This window comes from Drosophila innubila (genome assembly GCF_004354385.1).
Source record: "Drosophila innubila isolate TH190305 chromosome 3R unlocalized genomic scaffold, UK_Dinn_1.0 2_E_3R, whole genome shotgun sequence".
NCBI classification, from domain to species: domain Eukaryota; kingdom Metazoa; phylum Arthropoda; class Insecta; order Diptera; family Drosophilidae; genus Drosophila; species Drosophila innubila.
Genome location: NW_022995380.1, coordinates 19,774,922 through 19,786,808, shown reverse-complemented (window position 1 = coordinate 19,786,808; position 11,887 = coordinate 19,774,922). Strand labels below are relative to the sequence as shown.

Below are 11,887 nucleotides of genomic sequence, written 5' to 3'. Positions count from 1 at the left end.
TAATTGCATTTTATTGTTTCCGACAAGCTGGCCGTTATAAAGTCTGCACAGAAAAGCTGCAGAGGCAAGAAGAAAGTGCCAGCAAAGAGCATGTGGCAGAAGAGAGTTAACAAAGAGCGCGTACCATTAGCTTTCTGCCTGCTGCTTTTACCGGTTTGCGTGACCGAAGAGAGAGAGACAGTACGAAAGAGATAGGGAGGGAGAGTCAGCATTAGTTAGTTGGTCGAGTTGGCTACCAACTTGTTACCTGTAAAGTTTTCCGTGGCCTTCGCAGCGAGCATTCAGTGTCAAGGTGCTCGAACTGGCAGTCGCAGAGTCGCAGAGTCGCACGGTCGTCGTTTCGTTTCGATAGAAGCTAACGAACTTTGAGAGCGAATTTCAATTTTCCCGCTGCGCTGCACAGCATCCATAATTCTGGAGTCACAACGTCGCTCACATAAGAACCTATTGCTGAGCTGTATGTGCGGCAGTTAGGCGCTCCACTTTCTAGAGTGCAGACGGCGAGCACAGAGTCGGTCCATCGGTTCACAAACTTCAAAATCGATTCACTACAGCAATTTAACAACAAACAAATTCAAATATTTTTTAATATAAACAATTTTGTGAGTGTCCTGCGTGCGTTGTGTACTCAATTCAATAACATAAACGAAAAATTAACAATAAACTAACAAAAGTTTAATTTATTTGCTTACATGCAAATAAAGTCATCTAAGGATATATATAAAAAAAATATAACAATCAATCTAAGGTAATTTGAAATGCTTAACAAGAAAGACAATTAAAAAGCATAAAGGAAGTTACTTCTTTGTTTTGCTTTTAAATTGGTTGAAAAAAGAAAAAATCCCGTCTTAAATGTCGTGCTCTGAAAAATCGTATCAATTCCTGACAAGGTGTCAATACTTGACTGGGTTGACTGAACAGGATCGGGCAGCACATGTCCATCAATTAAGCGAAAATGGTCAATGGACCATTAGAGAAAGCCTTGGGTGAATGTCAAGGCGAATCTTAAAATGATCTGTGCAAAAATTGTAGCGCCATGTAAAGAAAATCAACCGTCATCCTCCAGTTGGAAGACGAGATGAACCGAAACGAACCGTTAGTAATTCGTGTGACCGGACTAAGCGATCAGCTTCAGCGTTAGCTTCAACTTCAGCGTCAGCTGCAAGCAACGTCTTTTGCTCCCGGAAAAACTTTTGTCATCTAGCCACTGACGACACTGACAAAACATTTCCCAAATGCGCAGAATTCAGAAGGCAATTAACTTTTGCCGGTTGCCGCACACGCAGAAAGAAAAGAGAAAAAACGAAACGCAAAGAAAAGAAAATAATTCAGCTGCGAAAATTTTCATTGCTCATTCTTGAATTGCCAAGTCGCCTGGGATAACACTGAGCTGACCAGACGATTTGGGTCACTTGGGTTGGGTCATGCAACGGTTATGATACAATTGAAGACAATTAGCCGCGAGCTATGAGCCAAGATAATCAACAACTTACGTTGGTCTAAACAATTAAACTCTGTTAGTTTCTTAAATGTCAGAGAGTTTCAAATACACAGAAAGAAAAAAAAACTGCGCCACTCGGGGATTAAATCAATCGCAAACGGTGTCAAAAGTTCAGTGATCTCAGATTTGCTTAAGTCCAGTACTAAATACATGTTTTCAATTCGCTCTTAGCAAATATGTTGAAAATGTAATCATCTTTGTTATTATAAAAAATTTTATACTTATCTTCAGAAATAGGTTGCTTTGTCTATTTTATTAGTTCTTATATCGCACTACTTTTTCAAAGATAAAAATATAAAAAATACATGTTAACATCAGAAATTTTAAGCTTGAATTTTAGTATTTTTTCCTGTGTATGCATAACTTTCGCTGCAATTGTACCTTTGGCATTAGGATCACAGACAAAGGCGATTTGTTAACATTTTTCAAACACCTTTTTAAACTATTAAACAATGGTAAAAGATGTCTGCAAGTCTATACTAGAATTATATTTGCATATCCAAAGCATTTATTACCTCTCTCTCTCTCTCTCTCCTCTCTCTCTCTCGCTCTCGTTCTGCTTATTTTTTCTTTTGACTGACTGACAAATTTGTTTACTACGTGCGCACGACAACAAAAGTCACAGCTGTAATAGAAGTGCTATATAAGTCGACATTAACTGTTTCGTTTAGTTTCATATTATGACTATTACCACATCAGTTCAAAGAAGATTTTCCAAATTCCTACCAAACCGAAAGTTCATTATTATGCTAAATGCAACACTCATTCACAGTTAAATCTCGACCGACTGCGGTAGCATTTCAACGAAGCGTGAACCGAAAAGATCATGTTTTATATATTGGATCAATAGATTACAATTAACTCGTACGCCTTTCAGCTGGTGCGTTGAAATTGCCGTTAGATTTTTGGTGTGGCATTGCTTGTCAAATCGAATTCAACAAAAGAAAGAAGCTAGTTTGTCGCCTAAGTCTTTTGATCGTGATATCGTTAAGAGCTTCGAAAACACGTTTGTCGCCTAAGTCATTTGATTTTGATGCCAGAGAATGCGCACAATTTCACTGGCTTATCCATGGGCAATTAATTGGGCATTTGTCGCATAACATAATGCTTGCACACAAGTACACATACACACATACACATCCAAATAGTACAAGGAAATTGGCGCAAATTGCTTAAATTTCAATAAAAATAACTCTGGCATACACGATGTGGGTCAGCTCCTGTGCCAATGGCCTGCGGGTGCACTTTAAATTGCCAACTAGTGGCGAATGAAGATAGCCAGACCGCAGCCTTGCCTGACTGGCTTATACACACACACACACACAACGCTTACAGTTACAATGACTCGCGTCTCAATTGAGATAAGCGTTTTGTTGGCAGTAGCCACCTCATCGGCAGTTATGTCATTCTCCTGTGCATTCTCGTGGTTGGCACAGTTTTAGCCAGCATCAGTCAATGGAAATGAAAAATTTTCTGATTACTTGCAATTTTAATTAAGAAATAACATGAGCTACTAAGCGCAAGAGACAGAGATATATAGAGAGAGAATTGGTGTCACATCTGCGATGAATTCATTGACAGCTGACACCTGCCTGTCTGGCAAGCACAAACTCACAGAACTGCTCTTTTGGATTAGCCCAAATTTCTAGCGACCGAAATGCCATTCAGAAATCCCACAGATTACATTTTATATAACCATAACGGTCGACAATCAACATAATTCATTTTTTATATGCTGAACACAATTCTCGTGGCCATTAAAAGCATTCACTAAAACTCCATACAAATTTTATGTGCTTCAATTAGAACATAAAAGGCAACGACTTATAAAAAAAACACTCTTAGCCAAATGGATTGGACCACAATAAAGAGTTCATAAAACAAGATCCAAACAAACTGTCAAATTTGGACTAAAAAAAAGAAAATACAAAAAATCTGGCATAAAACTAGTTACAGGATTTTAAGTCCCGCGGCATATTTATTTATACACATTCAAACATGTGAATACATAAATAAATCTGCATCATACTCGAATCCAACTGTTAGCAAATTCTGCTCAGCAACAGCAGCAACTTCAAGTGCAACTGCAACTGCAACAGCAACAGCAGCAACTAAAAATGCCAAATGGAAATTTATGTGCATGGCAACTGACCGCGATTACTACGCTTGTCTTGTCCATCGAATGGGGATTTAGTTTATTGGCCCACTAACGCGACTGACCCACAACATTAAATTGTAATTTGAGTGGGCAAACATTTTTACCGAATTTCTCTGCTCTCTCTGTCTGTCTGTCTGTCTCTGTCTTTGGGTCTTGTTCATGTAAGTTCGAGTTAGCAACTGGGATAATTAGAATGCCATTTGCATCTGTAGCTGTGACTTTTGACGCCCCAGTGCAGTATGTGACTTGGGAATACCGCTATTAGTAGTCTTGGACTTGTCTACACGAAATTGAAGCCGCTGGTGATGTTGGCCATGTCATTGACCATTGGAATGCCTGGAAATCAATTTGCGAGCAAACAATTGCATAATCGTTGATTATGAGCACACAGCACACAGAGTTCTTGACTTGACCATTAGCCATTAGCCAAGAGCCACCAGGCAATAGCCACCAAAATGGCTCACAGCTGCCCGATTACTCGATTGGTCGATTGGTCGACTGGTCGACTGTTCGATCTCAAGTTGTCCATTTCAATTCGATTAGCGCGGAAATCAATCCGGTCGTCAGCGCATGTGGAAAACTCTCCTCTGCTCAGGCAGCTGCTCACCTCGACTAAACTCGACTCTGTGATTTAACGCATATTACACATAATGCATTTTCCATGCCGCTTTTCAGAACGCGCCGTTAAGAACCGCAAAAGCAGAAACCACTAACAATTCAACTACTCGTTGCAATGTATCGATCACATGATCATAGAGTCAATCGCAATCCCAATCAGATTCTCTGTTTTTCAGTTTTCCTGGACTTGGGTTGGGTTTTTTTTTTTGCGTGCGTCTGCCCAAGTGGCGTTATTTTAATTCTCTGGGGTGTGCGTGCCCAGCTGTGGCTGTGGAATCATCATCTACAAAATTGATTTTGAATCGGAGCTTGTAATTTTTAGCGCAATTAATCAAGTGCAGTTCGTGCTAGTGGGCGTTACAGTTGCTGGTTTGTGTTGGGCTGGGAAATGGCGACTGGGAGTTGCACAAGATGGCATTAAACCCATTATTAGGGCTTAACTGTAACTGCAGCTGCAATTAATCATGAGATAAGCATGCAAAAGAAGACTAAAATGCTAATTAAAAAGCAAGCCACCAAATCATTTAACCATCTTTTACATTACACAACAGCAAAGACAACAACAACAACAAAAACAACAACAAAAACAAGAAGAACCACAATAAAATGCAACTACGGTCATTGACAACAAGAAAGAGGCGAGTCAGCATGATGAGGACAACATCGTTGTTGCTACTGTTGGTACTGCTGTTGGTGGATAACGCCGAGTCGGCCCGCAAGTTGCCCAAGCGGCCGGCAAAACCGTTGAAGACATTTCCGCGAAACAATGCAGCCGCAATATCAGCAGCGGCAGCAGCAGCCACCGCACCACTAGCGGTGGGAGAGGGAACGGCATCAGGCAGCGGAAGCGAGCTACCAAAACCGTTGACACCACATGCGAGCGAGCAGCCGGCGGAAGCTGCTCTAGCGGAACCTGCCGCAACACCTGCTGCCAATAGCGAGAGCAAGAGCGATGATCTTGCCCCAACGGCCTTACCACCACCATCAGCAGCAGCATCATCATCACTTGGCGAGATCGATGAGGACTGCGAGCCGGATATGATTGGCTTTGAGCTTATAACCGGGTAAGTAGAAACCACCATAAATGCCACATAAATCTGGATTTGCGGCAATTAGCTGTAGAGCAGGGACATTGCACGTTGCGCGTTGCACGTTGCACGTTGCACGTTGCACGACTCAACTGGCCTCGACTTAGGGCTGGGGGTATTAATTATAGTGCCGCCTGTTCGCACATCGTAAATGTTTGCCACATCTTTTTCTCCAGAGAGCGGCATTCTAAACCTAAGTTTGACTTGACTTTAGTCTTTATACACTTCAAGTGTGGTATTATAGTTTTCACACGAATTCTACATATTTTGAAAAACAATTTTTAAAGTCAGACTAGAATCTTTTTGAAATGATTTCATATTGACGATTGATCCAATATTAAGGTTTAGTAAAGAAAACATTATTTATGCTTCTGGTGATATATCAAAATAATTTAATATTTTTTTTTTTAAAAACTTAATAAAATATATAAAATATTTTTTAGAAAAATAAAACAAAATCTTTCAAGAATTTGTTTTCTGCTTTTTTTTCTCAATATACTCAACTAATACTCTACTTTTTATCTTGTTTTTCGGAAAGCTTAATAAAGAGATTTTAAAGAATATAGTGAACTCTGCAAGTGTATTAAGAATTTGGCTTGCTGAAGCTAACATTACATTTGTGGTTTATAAAAAAAATGAAACCTGTTGTAGTGCAGACTCTGAAATTAATGTGCGGTATTTTGTCTTATCCGAAATACGCAATGGTACCAGGTACGTGCTATCGGCGCCATCGAAGCAATTGGAGACGCTGCCTGGCACACTGATGCTGACCGACTGCTTGGAGGCCTGCCAGGCCAATGAATCTTGCAGTGCTGTTAACTATGAGACGGGCCTTTGCGTTATGTTCCGCAGCACCGCCGACCAGTTGCCAGGTGAGTTGTAATTCATGTGTGTGGGCCTGTGGTTTTTTAAAGTAAAACCAAAAAAAAAATACGCCTCTTTGTTTCTACAATTTCTTCCTCTTGTCCTCCTCACACTGTTGCAGGTTCACTTTCGCGTTCGCAGTATCCCGTTTTCACAATATACGCACAGAAATCCTGCTTTGGTGTGCGTCCCTGCTCAAAGGCCTGGTGCATTGATCGGGTACAGGGCTACCGACTGCCGGAGCATGCCAAGACCAGCCAGAGTGTGGCCACGCGACGCGACTGCATCGAGTTGTGTTTGGGCGAAACGGAGTTCACCTGCCGGTAAGTGAAAAAGTCCCGTTAACGGTGTAGAGAAGCAGAAGAAGATGAGGAAGAGGAAGAGGCAGGAAAACATTCCAGTTGCCACAGTTCACAGCTGATTCATTTTGGTGCTTTAGGTCGGCCAACTTTTATGCGCACTCTGGCCTATGTGAACTGTCGGACATGGATCGCATTACGCTGTCGGAGGAGTCCAACATTGTGGCCTACGATGGCGCCGAATATCTCGAGAATAACTGTGCCGAGGAGCCAAGCAAACTGTGTGAATTTAAGCGTGTCTCGGGACGCATTTTAAAGACGGTCGACTCGGTGCACCAGAATGTTCAGAGCATTGACGATTGCCGTGACCTCTGCCTGAGCGCCCCGTTCCGTTGCCACTCCTATGATTACAATGAAACCGGTGAGCATGTCTGCCGTCTCTCCCACCACAGTCGCGCCACACTCAGTGATCTGTCGGAGCCGTACCTCAACATCGAAGAGGCGTCTACCTATGAGCAGTCCGCCTGCTACAATGTCTCCATTGATTGTCGTTCCGGTGAGATGATCACCAAGATTCGCACTTCCAAACTGTTTGACGGCAAGGTCTATGCCAAGGGAGCACCCAAGTCTTGTGCCGTGAATGTGAACAACTCATTGGAGTTTGATCTTCGCATGCGCTACAATGATCTCGAGTGCAATGTTCGGCAGAGCGCCTATGGTCGCTATATGAATGATATTGTTATACAGCATCATGATATGATTGTCACCTCCTCCGATCTGGGACTCGCTGTCAGTTGTCAGTATGATTTGACCAATAAGACGGTTGTGAACAATGTTGATCTGGGCGTTACCGGTGAGATTGAATCGACATTGAGCGAGGAAATTATTGTGGACTCACCGAATGTTATAATGAAGATCACCGCACGAGATGGTAGCGATATGAAGCGAATTGCCGAGGTTGGTGATCCCCTCGCATTGCGATTTGAGATCGTTGATGCCAACAGTCCGTATGAGATCTTTGTACGCGAATTGGTTGCCATGGATGGGACAGACAGTGCCGAGATTACGCTGATCGATGCCAACGGCTGTCCCACGGATCAATATATTATGAGTGCTATGCAAAAGATGGCCAGCAATCGCAAGGTGCTGCTCTCACAGTTCGACGCCTTCAAGTTCCCCTCCTCGGAGCTGGTGCAATTCCGCGCCCTGGTCACGCCCTGCATACCCCGCTGTGAACCGGTTATCTGCGACAACGATGAGAACGGTGAGACCAAGTCGCTACTATCCTACGGACGTCGCAAGCGATCCGTCTTCAATGGCACCGATGGTGGTAAGTACCCGTCCCATAACGGTAGAGATGGCCAAAAGCATCACTGCATTACTGTCTGGTGATTTATTGCAGTGATAGTGAAGTGACTTGGCATAGGTAAATGCAGTAAAGGCTTACAATTCAGAACTTTTACAAACTGACAGTTTAACAATATTACTAACAAAATTATAAGCCCCAAATTTTCTTTAAATTCTGTCCTAGAGTTAGAACACTCATTTACACTTAATATAAGAACAATATAAGAAGCTACTTTATAAAATTATATACATGTTTTTAAAAATAATCTTTCCACATGTTTCACTAAATTTTTATATAAACTTTGAAAAAAAAATTAAAATCTTAACTTTAAAGGGCGTTGATAGGATTTAAAAAAAATATTTATGGAAATTGCTTAGCTTATTCTAATAATTGATGGTTTTTTTTTTCGATTTAAAGTTTCATGAATTCCTATAGGATTAAAAAGTTCAAAAACAAAGGGATCCTCCTTTCTAAGCTTGAAATATCGTATGCAGACTTCAAGCTTAACTAGCAGCATTAATATAGCTGATTAGTTTGTATATTGTTACTTCCTGGTTCGCTCTGTTATCAGTGAAAAAGTCACAGGTTCATTCATCACTTTCCACTTTGACTGTCTCCCACACTTGGGCATATTTTCATATTCATCACTTGCTACTCCTTTCCACAGTTGAGCTGGCCATTAAGTCGGAACGCCAAAAACGTGATGTGAGTCATCAGACGACCGATGAGAACATTTTGTTGGTGCAGTCGATACAAATCACCGATAAATTTGCCTTCAATGGCGCCGATACAGCGAACAACGTTGAGCCCAGAGACGGTCTAGCCAAGCTGCAATTGGAGTTGGCCAACAAAACGGATACTTGCATAAATGGCTATGGTAAGTTTTTGTTTGCTTGAGTGCTTAAGCGGCTGTAACTTGCAACACTGCCTCTTGAGTGGCGCTGCAACAGAAAGCTGAAAGCGCGCCAAATTTATTATCGGTAATCGCGTGCCGTCGCACCATTGGATCGTTGGAAGAAGGCCCTCTAGTCTCAGCTCTCAGCTTGCTGGCTGAGTGACCAGCTAATTAAATAAGCCCATAAATATCTTGTGCATTACAACTCTATTTGCAGGCTTCATAATTGCCGGTGCGCTCTTTCTGCTGCTCCAGCTGACGGTGATTGCAGTCTGGGACAACATGCAGAAGCGCGCGTTACACAAGCGATAAGCAAATGACGTTGACGTTGACGACGATGATGATGATGATGAACAAATAGATGAGTCGCTTCATAGGAAACTAGCTTGAAATTCTATCTTTAGCTGAAAAACACTACAAAAAAAAAAAAAAATACATCTTGGCACCACTCTCATAATCTAGTTATTAAGGGTCTTCAAATGTGGCACATTCAAAGTCATTGCGCGCAACGTAGAGCTGGACTTCTCTGCAAACATCCAATGAATGAGGCAATGACTGCATCAGCCGTTCAAATAACACACGACCCAGAACTGTAGCTTAATATTTATGCTCATATATGCTAACTCTATTTAAGACTTACTTCTAAGACTCTACACTCTTAATATGTCGACATACTATCAGCTTAAGACTCTAAAAAAAGCTCCTTAGTCGTAGTGCAAACCATTCAAACCTCTTAACTGAGCTCGTAACTGAAGCCGTCATTGAAACTGAAACTTTACAAGCCTCATTTAAGAGGTTTGACTGTCTAAATACTTAATTAAATAAAAAAAGACAAAAAAATAAACTAAATAAAAAACTTATAATACTTATGTACTGAAATGTACGTATACTTAATATTAGGCCTAGTAAACGCAATGTAACAATGAGACAAACTTTAGATGCTATAAACAGAAAATGAAAATAAAAGCTAAATAAATAAACTGTACTCGTATTAGAAATTACACATTTGCCTTTTTACTCTATTCTCATTTGGTAATTTGGCTGTCAATTGATTTGGCTGTCCGATCTAACAAGGCCAACCTCAAGTGGTGAGGTTCACGCCGTGGCTTTGATTGTTGGTTTTGACCTAATCAACGTTTATACAAATCAATCAGAGCAACGTTTAGGCGTTACAGACACTTACCAGGTGGAAAATTGCCAAGTGAAACTGAAACGAAACTGGAGCTCAACCTGGAGTTGAAGTTAAAGTCGAAGCAAGTAAAAGTGACAAACTAATTGGGCGCAAAAGGGGGCTACAAATTGCAAATAAACAACTTCATTTGCTTGATTTCACCTACATTTAAATTGAAGGACTTTTGTTCATACTTTCCCTTTGAGACTTACTAGTATATCGAAATTTCAAACTCTTATAGCTTTTTTAAAGTGTAACCGATTTTTTTGCGTAATGTCAATTTTTTATCAATATTGGAAAAATTAAATTTTTTTCCAACAGTATCCATTTTTTACATATCTTACATAATCTTAAAATTTTCAAACTATCATAATTTTGTCAAATCTTAAGCGATTTCCTTACGAAATGTTAATTTTATTGAATTAACCTCTAATTTGATTATTTGACATCAAAAATGGAAAACTCATATTTTTCCAGCACTGTCTTTTTATTCCTTACTTTGAATTTATACTATTTAAGGATGTTATCGCAAGCTTTCTATGCAATTACTTTTACTCTTTGTTTGTATGAATATTTAAGAAAATGAAAATAATGCATATTTTATTCATAATTATTTCTGTCTGTTGTTTGACTTGAGCGACGTCAAAATAGTCAGTCACAAATTTGAAAGGAAATGTTTAAACATTATCTCAAATCTGATGCTTTGAACTCTGCGCCACTTGCGATAACAAGTTGAAAAGCTGGCAAGTCAAAAGCTGTCACCGACATGACCGTCCAAATTTAGAAAAAGCCCCATTGCTGGCCTCCAGAGGAGCATGCTCTGCGACGCTGCGGCTCTGTGGCTCTGTCTTTTGTCTAAGGAGCTCCCAGCGAAAGTCACTGGACACTTTCCGCGGTTTTGTTTTTCTTTTTCATTGGGTTGGGGCTTGTGTGTTTTGACATTGGCACGACGAGCAACTGAAACGGCCTCCGACTGTGGCACGCATAACATAAATTCTGCAATGCGTATTTCAAATATTGTTAGAGGCAAGATGACGAGGACGCCGCATCTTGTTGCAAGCTCTGTTCCTTGGCGTGTCGTGCGGAGCTTATAAGGAGCCACAAAAAGGCCGTGGCCATTCAGATGTCCGTTGGGCAAATGTTTATGTCAAACGCGCAGCAAATAAAGTGCTTGACTTGACAATGTCCGCGGCAATGTCATCGAGCTGCAACTGCGATCGCTGCCGTTCAACGGCTGCAGCGGCGGCGGCCCTTGGGGACCAATCTGGGTGGGTTTTTTTTCATAATTTTTATGAATTACATACACGGCGCGGCATGTCTCGATTGCCATTGAAGTTGCTAACAGACATCAGCCCAATGCGCTGTCAATTTATTTCCCCCAAATGACGGAAGTGTTTTCTTCTCCCAACGAACATTTGCAAATCATTTTTCACACAGTTGCATTGTTGCAACTATGTATCTAATTGAAGAACCTGCCACCGCTGTTACAAATTCAAATAGCATCACTTCGGAGGCTCACGCACAATGGCCAAGACGAGGCCTCAAATTGCCAGCTTATAACAGAAGAAATGAAAAAACTGATTAGCTGCACACTCATATGATCCCAAACGTTCGTGGCTTGTGATTTGTTGGTGGTTTCTGCCATTGCGGTTCTTAACGGCGCGTTCTGAAAAGCGGCATGGAAAATGCATTATGTGTAATATGCGTTAAATCACAGAGTCGAGTTTAGTCGAGGTGAGCAGCTGCCTGAACAGAGGAGAGTTTTCCACATGCGCTGACGACCGGATTGATTTCCGCGCTAATCGAATTGAAATGGACAACTTTAGATCGAACAGACGACCAGTCGACCAGTCGAGTTATCGAGCAGCTGTGAGCCATTTTGGTGGCTATTGCCTGGTGGCTGTTGGCTAATGGCTAATGGTCAAGTCAAGAACTCTGTGTGCTG

The 11,887-nt window shown here is 41.2% G+C and overlaps 1 protein-coding gene across 1 annotated transcript; it reads left to right on the top strand.

Annotated features, from left to right (window-relative positions):
• Positions 1–546: 546 nt before the first annotated feature.
• Positions 547–9,772, top strand: LOC117790921. Its single transcript, XM_034630536.1, has 7 exons — positions 547–748; positions 4,829–5,341; positions 6,077–6,237; positions 6,351–6,552; positions 6,669–7,858; positions 8,544–8,753; positions 8,989–9,772. The coding sequence occupies exons 1-7, from the start codon at positions 693–695 to the stop codon at positions 9,081–9,083; spliced, it is 2,427 nt and encodes an 808-aa protein (XP_034486427.1). The 5' UTR covers positions 547–692; the 3' UTR covers positions 9,084–9,772.
• Positions 9,773–11,887: the final 2,115 nt, after the last annotated feature.